Source organism: Elgaria multicarinata, chromosome 11 (genome assembly GCF_023053635.1).
Source record: "Elgaria multicarinata webbii isolate HBS135686 ecotype San Diego chromosome 11, rElgMul1.1.pri, whole genome shotgun sequence".
Taxonomy (NCBI): Eukaryota; Metazoa; Chordata; class Lepidosauria; order Squamata; family Anguidae; genus Elgaria; species Elgaria multicarinata.
In genome coordinates, this window is record NC_086181.1 from 30287932 (window position 1) to 30308662 (window position 20731).

The 20731-nt window shown below is 43.8% G+C and overlaps 1 protein-coding gene across 2 annotated transcripts in view; it reads left to right on the top strand.

Moving 5' to 3' along the window:
* The first annotated feature begins 10014 nt into the window (after positions 1-10014).
* Positions 10015-20731, top strand: part of TTYH1 (tweety family member 1) — an 80341-nt gene continuing 69624 nt past the window's right edge. Inside the window, exon 1 of one of the 2 annotated variants that reach the window (XM_063137835.1) lies at positions 10015-10307. In XM_063137835.1, the coding sequence (XP_062993905.1) occupies positions 10182-10307 (126 nt within the window). In that variant the 5' untranslated portion in view covers positions 10015-10181. The remainder of the gene's footprint in view (positions 10308-20731) is intronic. The other variant, XM_063137836.1, reaches the window with a different exon arrangement.

Sequence of the window (20731 nt, forward strand, 5' to 3'; positions counted from 1 at the left end):
GTAGGAAATCGGCCATTCATGTTGTCCTACCCTCAAAGCTCCGCCCACATGTCAAAATGCAATTTAACTCCCTCAAAGATACATAACCATAACACGGTGCAAACTTGGACGTGATCTAAATGTCGCGGTAAATTGCAAATGCAAAGATGCACATTAACGTGTTAAAAACCTGGCGCTACGGCAAATGGACAGCTACGTCATGTGTCCTGAAATGTGAATATGTGCATTTCGGTCGGGATAAACAAGCCGTATAGGCAAACCCAAAGTTTGTTGGATGTAGCCATAGAATAAAAAGGGGGAACTTAAGCAGAAGGAAAACAGGAAAAACTAGCTCCTGCAGCCAAGGAAAAGTGGTCGCTGTGATCAAGGGTGCTTCCTGATATATGATCCTAACATTACCCATCTCGAAAATACGATGCAGCTATATGAATTTTTTTGTGAAAAGGAAAAAAAGACAGAAGAAACTGTGGGAAGATGCAGGAGGGTTACAAGTTTGAAGCCAAATACGGATGTCATAATCCAGTCAGCCAATGGAGGGCTTTTGAGGGATATTTTCTTGAAAACTATCCCAGATGCGGTATCTCTTTTGAATATGTAATTCAATGCAGTTATGGGACAGATACTGAAACCTGGGAGCTAGGGGAAATATCCATTATGTACAGTAAGAAAATCTATACAAGCATGCAGAGTATATACAGGTAACTTGGGCCATAGCTAGACCTAAGGTTTATCCCTGGATCGTCCAGGGGTCAAACCTGTTCATCTAGGTGACACACAGGGGATCCAGTGCTCAGGCAGGGGCGAACCCTGGATGATCCCAGGATAAACCTTAGGTCTAGCTGTGGCCTTGGTTCTATTCTTGCAGAATTTGGGCTGGTTTGGGTGCAAAATTTGCTTTTCTAGCACAGAATATACATGGCTCTGTTTAATTCCATATCTTTGTGCATCAATTCAATATACCTATTGGGTTTTTGATGGACTTTGATGACACCTAGTGCTTTGCAGCAAGAACTGCAATCCTTCTCAGCCTCCCCTGCAGTTTCCCAGCTGTGTTGTACAGCCGGCCCACTTCATCTGTTCAAGTCGTAGGATGGCTTTTTTGGGACACTTTTGAGGAACGTTGCAAGCTGGATGTGTGCAATAGTGTGCATTTATATTAATGGGAGTTGCCCAAGGTGCAATATAAGTGTTATTGAAAAGGAGAGATCCTTTGCATTGATGACTGTAAATATCCAAAACATTTTCTGGCAATGCATTTAGTTAACTGATGTTATGAAAACTGATTTCTCCCCGCCCCATTTAATTTTATTACAAACATACTTAGTTGTAACCTATGGCTTGAATAAATATATAATGTTATCTTCCACTGGGACCCTAATACCCAGGACATGTAGTCCCCCATGTCCCACCATTGGGGGCGGGATCAGGAGGGCAGGATGTAGGAGATGGGAGAAATGGGCTGAAGGCCTGTGGGTCATATTGCTTGTTACTAATCCCACATATCCTGCTGAATCCAGCCACAAAATATATCTTTGAGACTAAAATGAAAATGTTGCTAATAATATTTAAATGTGACATAAAGTAGAAGAGTGATTCTTCTAAATCACATGTATGTTTTAGTCAATGCAGCTCTTCCATTTGCTTTACAGATGTTGGAAATACAAACCCCATTGTAGTTCATTTATGATGATAGCATCCAAAGACTGAGGCAGGATCTACACTACTGCTTTAAAATGGTTTATAACAGTAGTGGCAACATGACACACTCCCTATACAATCTTCAAAACGTTTTCAAAGTGTTATATCCTGCTTAGTGTAGATCGGGGCCGGATCTACACTAGTCTTATAACGTTGCTAGTGTCCCTTTCTAACGTGGTTCTCTGTATCGGTTCTCTGTATCACGGGGCACACTAGCGTGACTTATGTTTAGCTGCAACGGTACTTCAGGGCACATTGTTAAATCCTTTCCGTTGTTCTCCCTCTTCTCTGAGAGTAGCAGAGTTGCTGGGTTTGCTCCGCCCACTGCCTGCCTCATTCCTAGCCAGCAGTGCAGGGCAATAGTCATAAGCACACACAAACCCCCTCCTAAAACATCTTAACACAAGTCCTAGGGAATTGTACAGGAGCCAGCCACTTCGCTGAAGCAAAGCTGGGCTGGGTCTGGTCAGGGTTTGGATGGGTGACCAAATTGAAAAGTTTTAGCAGCAGCCCCGTTTTGGACTGGGAGCAGAGACCCTTGTTAATTTTCCTGCATGGAGCTACAGCGATCCTTTGAGCGCTCCTCAGCTCCTTTGCAAAGAGGGGGGAAATGATAAAAAAATTTTCATAAAAATCAACTGATGACCCAATTTGATTCACATTTGGTATTTGAATTACTGTGCCAATTTTGGTGTCTTTAGCTATACAACTTATGCAGATGTAAGCATTTGTTTAAAATCCTGCTCCTGCGCCCACAGCAGCGGCTTGGGCGAATCTTTTGCAAAAGGAGCACAATTAAGGCAGGATGCATGGGAGTACTTCACACTAAAAGCAGATTCTAAGGTGGAAAACTTCTGAGTCCTTTGCATGCAATTGTCAGTGATTGCACAGTATAAGGCTGGTGTGATTTATCTGCTGTAGCAGATAAGATAGCAAAAGGGGCGAAGGAAGGAGAACAGGAAGTGGATGGAGCAAACCCAGCAGCTCTGAGAAAGGGAGAGGAGAATTACCGGTAGAACAAGGCACATGAATCTGTAGCCACACTGGAACTAAGAAATAGAACCTGTAAGTACAACTCATTTACAACGTTGGAGACCCAGGGTCACGTGACGCTGTGCGTCACAGTCACCCATTCAAAACGTTAGAATAATATCAGTGTAGATTCCCACCTGGCCTCACCTCCTCGGTCACTGTAATTTGACCACTTATGATCATGGACTGATCTGAAGATACCACGGTCAATCCCCCCCATCTGACAGTTTGGCATTGGCAATGGAAAATGCCACCTCATCCCGCTCTGCCACTTTGGTACCGAAGTGCTGCAGTGATTTAAATCCTTTTTCGTACAGAGATAATTCCATTTGTCAGTACCCTTTGCTCTTGCTGTGGATGGTGGCTTCTTCCCCCAGGGCAACCATTTCACCAAAGCTCACTGAGATTGAAGGCTTTGAATACGTTTGTACTAAATGAGAAAAGGGAACAGGTTTGGAAGATGGAGCATAATTAGAAGGGTAATGAAAGGGTACCACCCAGCATTAGGGGCCTTCCTTCCACTTCCTATATGTATCCTTTTTTGTTTTCAGGTCGTCTCTAAGCATTTTGTGGAGCCACATTGGTGGCTCCACCAGAGGGTCCTATTCTTAAATCGCTCCTGTCCTTAAAATAAGCTGTCGTTCTTTAAATGGAGGCTGTTATTGTCATAAATTTAAAAAATCCGGGAGGGGTGTGTGTGGCATTGGTGGGGTGGCAGCGATGAGCCCATTTGCCTGACCCTGGCTACAGGGCTAATTCTAGTGTGGTGTCTTCCTTTTCCTGTCATCTTCAATGATCTGTCTGTCAGTGAGAGTCATTCCCTCAGCCTTCAAAATCACCTCAGCTTCCTGCTATCTCTCCGCCATTGTCAGAAAGCTGACAAGAACAGTAGAATTCAAAACACTGGAGGACTGACAGCATTCTGGCTTCAGAATGAAACCGAGCATTCCCCAACATAATTTTGCCCACAGTTGCTGCCATAAGCATTCATGGGGCAGAACAATCTTGATAACGTTTAAACCACTGTTCAGAATTTCACCAAATCAATGAAAGGCACACTTCCTTGACAAGGCTGAATAAAGTACATCAGTAGTTTGACATGCTGAACTGCAGCTTGAGTAAAAAGTGCAAATGTGTCAGTTTTCGGCTCCTTTTAACTTGCTGTGTCTGTGGCAGTTTGTATCAGATCTGTCTGAAATATTGTTAAAGCTTATGATTTTGTAGCTTGTATTTATTGCATTTATATCCTGCCTTTTTTTCCTCCAAGGAACCCAACGTGGCGTACATAATCCTCCTCCTTCTTTCTATTTCTATCCTCACAACAACAACCCTGTGAGGTGGATTGGGCTGAGAGTCTGTGACTGGCCCAAAGTCACCCAGTGGGTTTCCATGGCTGAGTGGGGACTAGAACCTGGATCTCTTGACTCCCAATCCAACACTCTAACTACTAAACCACATTGGCTCTCCGGTAATGACAGAACTGTTCTCTTTTTTTGGGTTACTCACCTTAACTAAAGGTAGAGTGGCCATAGTAAAACGAAGACAGGGCTCCTGTATCTTTAACAGTTGTATTGAAAGGGGAATTTCAGCAAGTCTCATTTGTATATATGGAGAACTTGGTGAAATTTCCTCTTCATCACAACAGTTAAAGTTGCAGGTGCCCTGTCCTCTTTTGTATCTGGTCACTCTAATATAGCTCCTGCATCTTTAACCGTTGTGATGAAGAGGGCATTTCACCAGGTGCTGCATGCATACAAATGGCACTTGCTGAAATTCCCTTTTCAATACAACTGTTAAAGATACAGGAGTCTGGTCCTCCTTTTCATTTGGTCACCCTAACTAAAGAGGCACTTCTGTGCCCCCCCCCTCGCACACACACCTGTGAATTTCTTTTATTTCATTTTTATTGTGTTTTAAGTGATTTGTTTTTATGTTATGCTTGAATTAAGATTTTGATTTTTTAAATCTATATTTTATTGTTGTCATTTAGGGCACTGAAGCACCCCTTTGCTGTTTCAGTCCCTTCATTGGCCATGTGCCCCGCAACCCCTGGCAAAGTTAGCATCTCATTGGTTAAGGACACTGCTGTTCAAAGTAAAGAAGGAAAAAAACCTTTAATTTAAAATGGTGTGCCATGGGCTGGTGTCTCAACCAGCCGGCTGCCACAGCACTTCCTTTTAGCAGAGGGTTGAGAAAAGGAGGAGAGGAGAGAAGACAAGCGAAACTGAGCCAAAAAAGATGGGGGTAGTCAGCCAGGGCAAGGGGACCCTGGGAAAACACCTTTCCTGTGGCTCCTCACACTTGGTGGTTCCTCTACTCATGTCCTACATATGGGTTTCCACAGACATCTGGTTGGACAACCATCTGTCAGGGATGCTTTAGGGTGGATTCCTGCATTGAGCAGGGGGTTGGACTCGATGGCCTTGTAGGCCCCTTCCAACTCTGCTATTCTATGATTCTATGATTCCCACATATTTAAGCCAAAGCAATTTCACCTTAGTTATCATATTTTAGTTATCTCTAACATATTTAGAGCCCCCTCATAATAAGAGTCTCTCAGCCATGGCTTACTTGGTCCGTTCCTAAATCCGGCACTGCCCATGTCTTTGAGGCTATCAGACCTAAAGATCTTCTGTACACAAGGCCAGTCACAGCACAGCCTTTACAGGGAACGTGCCGCACTCAAGTGGTGACCAGCAGCTTTAAGGAAAGCTTGGCAAAAACCAAGCCCTGGGTTGCCTATTAGGGCTGGTGTCCTAGCCACCTACCATCCAACTTATTGCAGCACCCTCTAGTTGCATGCCTGGAGGATCCCTATTCACTCACCATCTCCTGGGATTGTGAGTAAGGCCAAAGGCTTCCATCTGCCTACCTAGACTTTGGGAGGGAGATGTGTTGACCAAAAGGTTATTGTTGTTTTCTATGTTCTATTTTTGTTGCTTGTTGTCAAACTGAATAAATACCAGTACTTATACCTCAGGTGTGTGGGTGAGGTTGCTACTCAGACGTCTCTAAATTGGTGTCCCAGGTTTTCTGGGTGGGGACTTGAGCCTGAGCTAACTTAAGGGAAGAACAAACAACCCCTAGACACAGAACCCAGCCCTGGGTTCACAGAACCCAAGGGTTACACTTGTGTTTTTGCTTTTTTTCAGAATACTGTAGTTTATTTATTTATTGCATTTTTATACTGCCCAATAGCCGAAGCTCCCTGGGTGGTTCACAAAAATTTGACCAGCCTTGGGGTACTGGGCACCTTGACCTGCTGTAGAGGTGGGTTGAGCTGGCCCTAAATATGCTCCTCAAATTCTTTTTCACTTACTTTATCATCATTTTATACTTGTTTCCATCAGACTTTGTGATCTATTTTTGTTTTCGTTTAGGCAAGCCTTCCACATTTTAAGCTTTTTATAGCTTCCGTGATTTTTCTTCTTACCCCATTTCAATCTGATTTTCTGCTGTAGCACTTTCAAATAGCCTCCAAGCATCCTGAGGAGTTTTGACCTCCTTGGCTGTCCCTTTCAACCTCCTTTTAAATAACCTCCTTTTTTTTTTTAGAAGATTCCTCTCCTGAAATTAAATATAATTCTGTTGGACTTCCTTGGCAAGTTTCCACCTGAAGAAAAATCCCAACAGTACCAATCCCAACAGATCAGTGCATGGCTAGCTGCTAGTACCAGAGGCGGGTATAAACAGTTGGGATTGGTACCAGTGACAATTTGGGATTGGTACCAGTGACTGATGATGTAGTATCCCTTATTAAGGCCCATAAGCAGTCCAAAAGAACTATTTTTTTCCATCCTAATTCTGAGAAAAGAAAGCTACCAGTTAATGAATTACCAAACATGGAATCCAGGCCAGCTGATGAGAATGGTGAACCCCCTGGTGAGAGATGTTACTGAGAACAACTTTCTTACTGTGTGTGAGTGTGTGTTCTTTTATTCTTCATTTGATCCTTGCTGCTGCTTGATTTTCAATTCAATCCAAGGCCACAGCTAGACCTAAGTGTTATGCTGGGATCATCCAGGGTTCACCCCTGCCTGAGCACTGGATCCCCTGTGTGGCACCTAGATGAACAGGTTTGACCCCTGGACGATCCAGGGATAAACCTTAGGTCTAGCTACGGCCACAGGGGATCCAGTTTTCAGGCAGGGGCGAACCCAGGATGATCCCAGGATAAACCTTAGGTCTAGCTATGGCCCAAAACATGTCTATTCAGAACTAAATTCTATTGCATGCAATGAGTCTGAGTTCCATGCACTAATATGAAGGGCTGTGTGGATTTTGTTGTGTATTTAGGGACCATGGCTTTTTGTGCATGAAGGATTTATGCTTCCTTCTCCCCTGCCACCTGCAATTTCTCTTTTTAAAAAATCCATGAATTTGATTTTCAAATAATTTTTTATTCCTTGAGTCCCTATCTGACTTCATAGTGCAAAGGAGCCACTTATGGGCCTTAGAGCTGATCAGAAGGGAGGGGCACAGGAGAAGAGCCCCATTGCACTGGGAAAGCAGGTGGGAAGGAGGAATGTTTCAAGGAAAGTTTCCCCCTCCTTTGCCCACCCCACTCTGGCAATCCAGTCTGACTGGGAATCACAATATGGGTATATACTGCTCAGACTCTTATTAGCTATGATGGGTTTTACTGTTGATAACTGGGGAGGAAGCTATGCATTTGTGTGTGTAGGGAGAGGTTTGGGACTGGGGAGTCTTACCATGAAAAAAAAAGCATTACCAATTTTTTAAAAAAACACCTTTAAAAGCTCTTGAGCCCCAAACAGTGCTCTTCTGTTTTGCCATGGCTAGGACATGTAGTTTTGTCAAGATATAGGAGGTAGCAGCCACTTGTTTTTTGACTGCCTGGGGTTGATTGTAGTTAAAGGAGTCGTCCCCGTCCCCCCCAGTGTTGAAAGCAAAGGGAAAGCTAATCTATCCTCTGCATCATTTCCATCCCATAGAAATAAAGCTTCCACCCACACTCTTTCTTTTGTAAAAGTCTGTAATCCAATGCTTGGGCCAGGATCCTCCTCATTAAGAATGGGACACTTCTGTTGGTTTAGAATGGGATTGGTAACAGTGACCGATTAATGTAGCTGTCTGGCTTAACCACCATGGTTAAAGCCATGGTTTAAGGTGTCTTCTGAATGGGGCCACTCTCTTGCAGTCACTGACTTTTATTTGCCTGCTGCTTCAGTTTTCCTGTGTGTGAGATGGGTTTCTTCCTTTCCCACCTCCCTTTGCTTTCAATAAGTGGGCTCTGCCACAAACTGCTTTCTGTGTTATTCGGGAAAGGTTTCTGGGAGGGGGGTTGATCCCCTTGGCTCAGTTACCTAACCCACCAATTAGGGGTGGGGGCACTCACAAGTGCATCACATTTAAAACACCTGATGCCTAAACTTATCCTTGGCAGTTCTCCAAACTATTCTCCGGCACCAGCAGCCAGAGCAGCAAGAACACCCTCGGAAGAATTAATCTGCTTATTCCATTTATTTATTTATTTATTACATTTTTATACCGCCCAATAGCCAAAGCTCTCTGGGCGGTTCACAAAAATTAAAACCATGAAGAGCATAAAAACAACCAACACATTTAAAAACGCGAATGCAAAATACAATATAAAAAGCACAACCAGGATTAAAACCACACAGCAAAAATTGATATAGGTTAAAATATGGAATTAAAACAGCAAAGTTTAAATTTAAGTTAAATTAAGCGTTAAAATACTGAGAAAATAAAAAAACGTCTTCAGCTGGCGACGGAAGGAGTACACTGTAGGCGCCAAGCGAACGTCTCTGGGAAGCTCATTCCACAGCTAGGGTGCCACTGCGGAGAAAGCCCTCCTCCTAGTAGCCACCTGCCTCACTTCCTTTGGCAGGGGCTCGTGGAGAAGGACCCCTGTGGATGATCTTAAGGTCCAGGCAGGCACATATGGGAGGAGGCGTTCCTTCAAATAACCTGGCCCCAAGCCATTTAGAGCTTTCGATAGATCTCTTCCTTTTTTTTCTCAGGACATTAGGCCAGGAAAAATGAAAAGGGGAGGAAAGAATTAATCTGTACCTTCTCTATGTCTTCCTTTTTTTCTCCTCAGAGAATTAAGATAAAATGGGTTGTGGGGAGAATTTATTCACAGTGCAAGCCTAAGAATGTTTACTCATCAATTAATCTGTACCATATTCAATGCCTGTTATTTCTTTTATTCCATATTACAAAGGCAATGGATTGCAATAAAAAAAACCAGCTTCATCAGGAGCTTCATCTTCAAAATCTTCATCTTTTTGATCTTTAGACTAGTACTTCACATGCACTGGGTTTCCTAGGTGTACAGGGCCCAGGCGTCTCAATTTGCTCTTTCCTTATATTAAGAGTCTACCTTCCTGGTTCTGCCTGCATTGGTTCAAAAGTAACTCTTTTCTAAAAGAAAGTGTTCTGTCTGTTTAATCTGTATGTCAAGGAAATGTTTGTGTAGTGACTGTACCTTTTTTGAAAGCCATTTTCCTTACATTAATTTGAATTTGGCTAATACATGCTTATATTTAAAAACAAATGAACACCCTAAATTTATCGATATATGACTTATTTCAGAATATATAGTTAGAATGGAAGTTTTAATGTGAGATACACCGTTATTTTTGTTTCAGACATCTTTACATGTGGGATACATACTTTGCCCCTTCTGTGCCCCCCACCCCCACTGAATTTTTTTCCCCTGGTTCCACCACTGCATCAGGAAAAACTTCCTGACTGTTAGAGCAGTACGACAGTGGAACCAATGACCTAGGGAGGTATTGGGCTCTCCCACACTAGAGGCATTCAAGAGGCAGCTGGACAACCGTCAGGTATGCTTTAAAGGTGGATTCCTGCACTGAGCAAGGAGTTGGCCCCTTCCAGCTCTACTCTTCTATGATTCGATGATGATGATTTCATACAAATTTATGTCCATATACAAAATACCCTAGGCAGTTGTTTAGTTAGTGAGTCTCGGATGGCGATCTCCTAAATACGTTCTTGTAGACCATGACAGACAGGATGAAAACCATTGAGAAGTTTGAGAAGTGGTTTTCCTAGCGGAAGGTGTTCCTTCCCCAGCCGACTGGCCCTTTAAAACCTGATTAGTGGCGCCTTTATTTACAGCCCAGACAGATAAATCCACTTGGGGGAGCCATCAGTCTCCCCAACAGGATGGTAGAGGAAGGTCTAGTTGAAAGCTCAGTGATGTGACAGGCGCTCAGTAGATGGCGCTCTCCCTTTCTCACTCCTCCCCCTCCCCACAACCTGACCCCCCTTATTTCCCCACAATCACTCCCCCCCCCCCAATATCCCGCGCGGATAAGCCCTGATGTTCGGCACTGCCTCTCTACACACCATTCCCCGACATCCATCCCCGTGCCAGCATGGGTGGCCGCCGTCCAGCACGGTGAGCGGTGCTGGGGTTCTCGGTGCCCGGCGTAGGAGTGATGGGGTCCCCTCAGGGGTACCGAGCTTCGTGGTGGACGTTCCTTCTGCACCAGGCACCGCACATCAACTTCCAATTTGAGGCAGTGGGGAGCGAAATTGCCCCAGATGATTGGGGTTACCAGCAGGTGAGTCCCATGTGAAGGTGGACAAAGATTTGATGGAGGTGGTTGTGGTGGGAGGATTGTCGGTTGCAAGAAATTCAGGCAGAGCTGTGGGGAAGATAAAGTAGATGAGAGAGGCAACACAAGGAGAAAGATGCATGGTGGGGTGGCAGGAAGACAGATGAGGGAGGAGAGAGAGGAAGAGATGTATGGAGTAGTGGGGGGGGGGTTGGAAAGAGAAACAGAGAAGAGCAAAGAAAGGGACTTGCATAAATGGAATTAAAATGTATGGAGAGAGGATGTAGCACAGGCACACAGGCATAGAGATTTGGATGGGAGGATGGATAAGGGAGTAAGCAGCAGCAGCAGCAGAGATGAAAAGATTAAAGACAGGCAGAAAGAGAGAAAGCAAGAAGGGGAGGATGCCAGAGGATGCGAGCGATGGGTGGAAAAGAAAATCAGGATGGAGAGAGAAAGTGGCGGTCCAAAGGAGCCCCAAATCTGGATGGAGGGAAAGAGATGGGTGGAAAGAGAGATGGGCAGAATGAGAAAGGGAGGGAGGGAGGGGGAGGAAGTGAGCAGTGGATAATGTAAGACTAAATCAGTGTGTGTGAGAGAGAGAAGCAGAAGAACGAAAGCAGTACACAGGAGAAAGAGAAGAAGAGGTGGGGAGAGGTGAGGTGGATGGGGCAGAGAGGGATGGGATGGACCGAAGGGCACGGGAGGATAGAAAGAGGGAGGGAGGGAAGGGAAGGGGGGACGCACGAATGGCACAAACCTGACAGGGTGCATTGGGAAAGATGGAGGACCAGATTGAAAGATAGGGGAAGAGATGGATAGGAATGGAAATGCAGGCGGATGGAGCAAAAGGCGAGAATAACGTGGGATACAAGGAGACAGATGGAGGGAGCGAGTACCAAGAAGTTCGAAGTCGCATTTCTTGTGTAGAGAAGCCCTGGCTTTTTGGAGCCCAAGTGGAGCCTAAAGGAGCGATGTGGTGTCTGTTGAGGTTATATTCCTCAAAGAAGACTCCGCTGTTAAGGGATTTGGATGTGTCGGATCTCTGGAAGCCTTGTCCTGTTTGATCTCGCTCAACATCCTCTCTCAGTTTGCAGTGTGACTCACCTGGGTCTTGCTTTCTATAGAGAAACAGGCCAGACTGGCCAAGAGACCACACTCAGGGCAGAGAAACATTGCATATGAACCAGATGGATGTGGAGAGGTGGCTGTACCAGCCAGAAAAAGTGTCACTGAGATTGTGTGGAAACAAATGCCAAACATCAGTGTTTGGCTGGTTCACATATTATACATCTCTCTCCCTCTCCCTCTCTCCCCCATCCTTCTCCAACTTGGTATCCCCCTGATGTGCTGTACTGAAACTCCCATCTGGGAGGCGGTGGGTTGGGGGAAGGTGACACTACACCAGCGTGGGCATGTGTGGTTCAGCTGAGGACAAGCTGAGGCTGTGTTGTGCGAACCAAGTCTAAAACTCCCTCCATGCCCACCTAGGCATCTGTGTTTAGAATCCCATTTATCTGTTTCCCCAAACCACACTTTTATTTCTTAACCCCTTACGTCTTCATATCAGCACAAATGTGAACTTGGGAATGCGGAACAATGCTTTTACCAGGACACCTAGCTCTCCAGTGTTTTAGGATGAGAGAGGGGTCAGTGGGCTCATCTACACCAAGCAGGACATTGCACTATGAAACCGGTATAGAAAAGGCAGGAGCCACACCAAGTAGGATGTAGCGGTGTGAAAGCGGTATATGGAATGTGTCAACAGGCCCCAACAGTTGTCAGTGCTCTTGGGCTCCTGCCTTTTATATACTGCTTTCATACCACTTTCATAATGGAATATCCTGCTTGGTGTAGATGACTTCTTTGCCATCTCCTGCTACTGAAGGTCTTTTAACTGGAGATGTCAGGGATTGAAACTGGAGTTTTTTGCATAGAAAGCAGATGCTATGCTATTGAGTTATGATCCTGCCCCATATTTCAGTTGTGGCCCATACAATTAAAAATTTAATTATGAACATTGGTCAGACCCAACATTTTCCTCTGAATTTCTCTGTAAACTCTAGTTTTCCCTTGGGTCTCCTATGGTTGTTGTTGTTGTTATTTCCTGCCTTTTTCCTCTTGAAAGGAGCCTGAGGCAACGTATGTGGTCCTTTTTCTCTCTATTTTATCCTCACAACAACCCTTTCAGGTAGGCTAGGCTGAGCCCATTTCTGCACCTGCCTTTTTTCCAGGGATCATCCCTGTGCATGCAAATGACATACAGGGGATCCCGGGACCAGGCAGGGGTGATCCCTCCATTTTCCTGGGATAATCCTTAGGTGTAGAAAGGGCCTAAGAGTCAGTGACTTGTCCAAAGTCTCCCTGTGAGCTTCATGGCTGTGTGGGGATTTGAACCCAGATCTCCCCAGACCCAGTCCAACACTCTAAAGACTACACCACACTGGCTCTCATATGTGGTTTCTTCCAGCTTGCAAGGGAACGGTGAGAATAAAAGGATGAGTATTCCTTTTTTTTTTTTATCCAAGACTCACTCTTCACCCAAGCCATAAAGAGTTGATTGCCCAAATGTACCAAATGGAGATCTAAGCACAAACTGTATTAAGCATGCCTACAATATGGCCACCGATGCTGCTGTGCCAATAACTGCATATCTACTTAATTTGGCAAATTGTGCCCTGTGGAACTAACCACCACATGATTTGGACAATGCAAGAGAAATGTGGTGCATTCTTTTGGATGAATAGAATTTCGGCAATAGGGAATACCGACAAATTGGGTTTGGTGGGGGAAATGTCAGCCCTCCTAGCTTGGGATGCATCCAGATGGAGAACTCCTAGCATTACTTGTCAGAAGGTGTTCTACACCAATTCTGTCTCCCCACCCCACCCCACAATGGATATTCTGCAATAAGGAAAAAGACAGAATTAACAGTGGGAAAACATGGGAGGATTTCAGTTAGAAGATCTGGACACATAAGGCAGGGCAATGGCACTATAAATGCCTTGTCTGGAAGCATCCTTGAGGAATTGTAATGATTAGGTGAAGAACCGTAATGAAAAAAGATTGTCCCAATTCAGCTTCTCCAGGGGATCTTTGTACCATCTTCTGAACAAGCCGGCTGGGTTGCATCAATGGTTCATTTCTCCAGTGATGATTTTTAACAGATGCTTTAAAAATATAACAAAGTGGGCAATTGTTGGATAAACCACACTGCGTTGTTCCCTCTAGTTCCATCCGTCAGAGATTTAGGTCTATCTTGACACAGTTACGCCTCCCATTCCTTCTGTAAACTTCGCACAACAGCCTTGGCTGTTTCTGTCCTCCATGAATCCATTATGCCCTCTCCCTCCTATGATCCATCCCATTTTGGAACTGAGTTATGCTCTCAGTGTGATCACCACATCCCGCAGCAATTAGTTCCCCCTACCCAATCGGCAAAAGAGTCGGAGACATTGTTAGATGGGCCACAGGAGGCCTTGCAGGAGGACAAGGGGGGGAAGCTGGTGCATTTTGGCACTAACTGATAGATTAGCTTTGTACGGAACTTCCCCGGTGTTATGTTGTAGAAGCCACCTGTAGTTTTGGGTTAAATTTATAACGATGAAGGCAAACTAGAAGCAAGATGCCAGCTATGCAGGAGATTTTCAAGCAAAAATAAAACAGCATGTGGCAGATAAATTCACTCACTGTGCCCATAAAAGTCTTTCAATGAAAGAATCCACACCTGCATTCCCAGCATTGGGAATGCCACAGGTGGGAGTGGGATGAGCTCATAAGAACATCATAGCCATGCTGGATCAGACCAAGGGTCCATCTAGTCCAGCATCTGTCCACCCAGTGCCAACCAGCTACTCATGGGAAACCCACAAGCTGGACACGAGTGCAGCAACACCTTCCCTCCCATGTTCCCCAACAACTGGCATACATGGGCATACTGCCTCTGATACTAAAGGTAGCATATAGCCATCAAGACTCGTAGCCATTGATATATTTATCTTCCATGAATGCGTCCAGTCCCTTCTTTTGAAGCCATCCAAAGTGGTGGCTATCACTGCATCTTGTGGAAGTGAATTCCATAGTTGAACTGTGTGCTGTGTGAAGAAGTACTTTCTTTTATACCACTCCCCATTCAGAATTTTGGAGCAGTGGACAAAATAAAATAGAATAAAAAACACATTTTTAAAAGTACACTTTAAAAGAAATAAGGTGCAAAATAAACTGTGGCTGGTCAGTAAGGGAAGGCTTCCTGAGATAGATAGATAGATAGATAGATAGATAGATAGATAGATAGATAGATAGATAGATACACACACACACACACACACACACACACACACACACACACAATCTATATACCACTCCCCATTCAGAATTTCGTAGCAGCGGACAAAATGAAATAGAATAAAAACAGCTTGAAGTGGTACGACCCGTTCTCCCATCTCAGATTTGTACTACCTCATTCTCTGCTGCGTGTGTAGACCAGGCTTGATTCACTCACTCAAATGTGAGTGTGTAGAACTTTGGACTGTACCACTTCAGGGTAGAGAAGGGGAAGGTTGATATTTGAGATTGCTTCCCTCATGCAAAAAAGATAGATTGATAGAAGATAGATAGATAGATCTCCCTACATGTAATAAACTAGTGTATTAAGAAAAGGGTCACACCTTATTCCCCCAAATCTGAGTTTTGTCGTCCTGTCTTTTGGTGTCATGAACAGAATTCCACCTCTCAAACACATACAAAAATTAAAATTCACCACAGAATCCATATCCCATTATTGAATCTCCCCTTTCTTCCCAACGCCTTGTTTTGTGGGGGGGGGGGGGGAGGGAACATGATAGATGTCACACAAACACAAACCTCACACTTGGAAACCGATGTGAAGTCCACTGATTAAGTCAGCTCATGCAAATCTATTTCACTTAATTCAATTAAAGAAATTGTGTTTTCTGGTCACATAAAATGTAGGACGCCTCCATCCTCCCCCTTCATAACCTTCTTTTTAGAGAGCCAGATTGTCACAAGGGCCCTTTTTCTTCTCCTGTGCCTTGAGTCTTCTTCTTCTTCTTTTTTTTAAACCCGCTTGTCTCTCTGAACATCCTTTTAAAGATGTGGATGCGAGAACTTGGCACAGTATAAATAATTTATCTTTTATATAGCTCTTTATCTTGGTCCATTTTCACAGCTCTTTACTTTTTCAGAGCTCCTTGCTTTTTTACTGTTGATCTACAAAACGTTATTGCCGCCTTAATTAATACAACTCTGTGGCACTGCCAAGGTGTGGCTACACCCTTTCGGTTAACTCTCTAAGCCCTCAGAAGTCGGTCTCAGCACCTAGTATCTTTGAGCAACTGCTGGGACCCCATCAGGGCCCTCTGCTGAGGCCTGCCCTTCTCAGTGCCCCCCTCTCCTTTACGGCACTCCTGGAGAGCAGCGCTGACTTAGTGTTTCCATTTACGTTTCCTGCAAGGCCTCAGTTTGTCCCCAGTGTAGTTTTGCCTCAGGTATTGTGGGGAATTTAAATGGCAGCCTTCAGTGGGAGCCAGCATTTACATTCCCCATAATGCCCCAGAGTGACTCTACATCAAGGGCTCTGGGTCATTTAGGACATTTTAATGGTGGTTCTAAGTTTCCACAGCGCTTGTTGGAACACTCTACTGCTTAGGGTGAACATATGACCAGATTTGCCCGGATTTGTCCAGGTTTTTTATGACAAATCCGGGAGGGGGAGGGGAAATCCGGATTTTTTTTCCAAAGAGCAGCTCTAATGGGAATTAACAAAAATGCTTATAACTCCGTCATTTTTTAAGCTAAAGACATGAAGCTTGGCACAATGGTAGCTCTTAGGAAGGGCTTTAGTCATACCAAATTTGAAACAGATCCGTTCATCCATTGATTTTTAAAGATTTTTTTTAAAAATTGAGGTTTTAACATTATTTTTAAAATCGTCATTTTTAAAGATAAAGAGATGAATGAATGAATGTTTGTTTATTTCGGTCATAGACCAGCACAACAGAAAACATCATCACAGTAATATTAAAAAACCCAATATACAATAAAATACATACATAAAATCTATAAAACGCAGCAGTCTCAGCCTAAGTCTAAGGTGCAATAAAATTCTTCAACATCAATTTCCGTCGGCTTATGGCAGCCGCACAAAAACTGGCCACTTTTAGAGTAACCTGAGGATTCTGATCCGATAGATGTTTTATGTAATATTCATCTGATCTACCGGGTGTTCGCTGCAAGATAGAGGTTATAAATGTTTTGCGTAAATCTTGATGAAATGAACAATACAGCAGAACCTGGCCTACTGTTTCCACTTTACCCATCTCACAAGGACATACCTGTTCTTGGTAGGGTACATTTCCAAACCTTCCATCCGAAAGGGCTGAAGGTAGAATGTTAAACCTGGCCATAGTGAAAGCTTTCCTGAATTTAGGAATATTCAAGTCCACCAGATATTTTGCATAAGCAAATATCCTCCCATTATCTCTAAATTCAGGATACCTTGAAGCCGAACTCGAATGATTTTGCAATTCCATATCCCAAATACGTTGTTGAATTGTCATTTTAGGTTTTTCATAACCTTCATCCTCCCCCTTCATAACCTTCTTTTTAGAGAGCTAGATTGTCACAAGGGCCCTTTTTCTTCTCCTGTGCCTTGAGTCTTCTTCTTCTTCTTTTTTTAAACCCGCTTGTCTCTCTGAACATCCTTTTAAAGATGTGGATGCGAGAAAATGCTTATAACGCCATCATTTTTTAAGATAAAGACATGAAACTTTGCACCATGAAAGGATTTAGGTAGAGCTTTAGCCACACCAAATTTGAAACAGATCCGTTCATCCATTGATTTTTTAGGATTTTTTTTTAAAAAATGAGGTTTTAAAATTATTATTTTAAAAACTGTCATTTTTAAAGATAAAGAGCTGAAAGTTGGCACCATGGTAGCTTTTAGGTAGAGCTTTAGCCATACCAAATTTGAAACAGATCTGGGGCCAGTAGCAAACCCTGTTAACAACAACAGCAGCTTGCAATGAGTGAAGATACAGTCAGAAAAGATATTTGAGGGAAGGGGAGAATGTAACACACAGAGTATAGCAAAAGCTTCGAAGTACAGCAAAACTTACAAAAGTAGGAGTGAGTGAAGTTAATTTCAGATACATTGAATCTCTCACTTGTTCTTTATTTCAGTGATTTTAACATTAAGATGTTATGTAGAACAGATTTGTCTTAAATGTGTGCTGTAAAATCAGACATGTGACCAAGGCTATGTTCGGGTGGGCATGCCCCCTTGGCACTGGACACGCCCTCTTGGGGGCGACCATGTTGTCTTCCTTTTTGGTTTCCAAAATATGGTCACCCTACTACTGCTGCCCAGTAAACCCACCAGGGCATGTGGGCAGGCATGGACATAGGAAGGGCTCATGGGGGGAATCTATCATGAAACCAGCCCCGGCACCAGTTATACTGCCATATGACAAGAATCAGCCAGTCATTGATGCCATCTTCCACTGGCCATCTGCCCAGTACCTCACACACATAGCGAGTCTTCCTTGCCAATATTAGTGATGATTCAGTAGGTTCAATATTTTACTGAACTGGATGCTCCAAGTTTGCTAGCATGCTGAATGTCGAAAATTTTAATGCAGTTATCATTAGAATGGAATAATAAAAACTGAACACATTTATGGCATCTGAATCTGAACATGTGCCTTTGGGGGTTGCGTAATTTTGGGTTCATGCGCATTTCAAAAAACCAGAACTGGTGGGCTATCTCAGCAATCCCTGCTTGACTTATCTTTTGGCTTTTTTTCTAGCATTGGCTATTGTCCCACACACCTGTCTGTGGATTAGTTCTCTAGATTCCAGTCTTTACCTGGCTCTTTCACATTCATGGCTTGGAAGATTACTTGAAACCAAAGTGCATGCCACGCTGCTTTTACTCTGAATATTGATTGCCACCATAGGAATGACTTCATTTCCCCATGCACTTCATTTCTTGATGTAATTATTGGTGTCACTCCCTCTATTTCTGATGCCCAATGCTACCACCAAAACAACATTACTCACACACGAGAAGGAAGCATTAACGGGGTTGGGGAAATACTAAGGTTTGCAGAAGTAGAAAAAAAAAATTAGGGAGGAAAAATACCCTAATGGGAGAATCCCCCAAAATAGCCCAATGAGATCTGAGGCCATGGCTAGACCTACCGGGTCTGGCGAGATGGAGGCAGGAGGATCTTGCAATATGGTTATCGTGAGATCTCCCCTTCTGTCTACATAAGGCACACTATGTCCCAGGAGGAAGAGGACGTCGCGCCCGCCATTTTGTTTTTGTTTTTTAAAGGAGGAATGCACAAGCACACCTGCGCAAACCATAAGTTTTTTAATAAATAAATAAATTTCCCTCGCTCACCTCCCCCCCCCCCCCGATGGGCACAGAGCTCATCAGGTCCCGACTCCTCATGGTTACTCACAAGGAGCCGGGACAACCTGCAATGCCCGGCCACATGTTCCGCGGTCTCGGGACCACGGAAAAAGCGGGATAGAAGTGTAGGGTGAGATTTATTTATTACGCTTATTTATTACACTTATATTACCGCCCCCATAGCCAGAGCTCTCTGGCAGGTTTACAGAAATTCTAAAATTGAGATAAAAACAAGTATACAAAATTTTAAATTTTAAAACACAGAACATATACACATAAAGCATTAAAAACCGTTAAAAAAAAAACATGTGGGTGATTAAGATCATCCTTCCCAGTGAACACACAGGGACGATCCCGGGGCGATCCCCGGGATATCGCCCCGTCTAGCCATGCCCTGAGTATGCTCAGTGGCCGTGCAATACTGATTGACTATGGAAGGAAAAAATTGAAAATCCAGAGGGAAAACGGAATGGATTATCCAGAACAGGTGAACTCCAATCTACAATATGTTGTTGCAAGTCCCACTTGAAGAGTGATGATTGTTAAGGTTTGCTGGTAGTTTGCAGCAGGGGTTGATAGAAAGTTAATTGCAGTCGCCTGGCAGACCACCTGCCAATTTCTGATGGACTACCCTATCACCTGCTGGTTGCTAGAATTTTGTATTTATTTATTTGCAAAGAACACTGCATGAGGTAGACCCTTACTTGGCCAAGCAAGACACTTGTGTTCTCAAGGAAGAGTGCATATTCAGATTCACTTTGGGTGCGTCCAGAGGGGGCCTAGCACTAACAATCAGAAGGTCTAGTGCAGCAATTCTCTCTTTTCTTTCTTGATGGATTCTCCACAGTAAGAAAAAAGACAAAAGAAGCAGCAAGAAAACCCAGAAGGATTACAAGTGGATGACAGTGAGCTTTTCTGCATGGGGCATTTATTGTGCACTCATGATTCCTTACCCACGGTTGTTTATGAGTTGTTTAGACAATGTCAGGGTCCTCCAGTTTCGCTTCTGTTTTTTTAAAAACACTTCACGGTGTGATTTTTCAAACCAAGGGAAATGGAGTATTATTTCTGAAAGTGAAATAAAGGTATTTTCCTGCTGGTGTAATTGTGATATTCCACTATAGCACAGCCCCACCTGAAGGTCATGTAGTGGAAAAGCAGGAAAGGAAAAGCTCTTTGTGCAGAGCTTGGATCTCAATTCTGCACTGAAACTGAAAATAGATACAGCGATTAACAAAGCTCGATGAAATCTGAACCCCCACCCCACCATACAATTCTGTGAATGAGGTAGGGCAATTGCACCATAAAAGCCTCAAATGGAGGCACTCCTTAGGACAGATTAGTTAATTGTCGAGGGATCCTGAGTATAAGAACATAAGAAGAGCCATGCTGGATCTGACCCAGAGTCCATATACTCCAGCATTCTGTTCACACAGTGGCCAACCAGCTGCTGGCGGAAGACCCACAAGCATGCTCATTTTCCCCAGTATACTGCTTCTGATACTGGAGTTAGCATACAGCCATCAGGACTAGTAGCCATTGATAGCCTTCTCCTCCAGGAATTTGTCTATCCACTCATTTTGTCATTTGAAACATGTTGGTAGAGCATCTAGAAAACAAAGTGAATCCCAGTGTTTCTTCAGACCCCCAAAACAACAGTTATGCGATCCCTAATTTAAGAGCAACAATCGTGCCTCCAAATCTTCATGTTTAAAAATCAGTTGGACTTATTTGCATGCAACTGTGTGCTGGACTGGAGTTTTATGGGCAATCTTATCCATGTTGAAGTAGGCCCCATTAATTTCCATTGGACTTCCTTCCATCCTCATCATCACCATATCTGTACTAATAATGATCTCAACTCCCTGAGTGGTGGTCCTTTTGTTGCACCACCCATACGCACAAGAGGAAAGTATATCAGCATGCTTGGGGGACCTTGAGGTTTGCAGAAGTGCAAACAATCTTTAGGGAGGAGCAGCGGAGGAGAACTGAA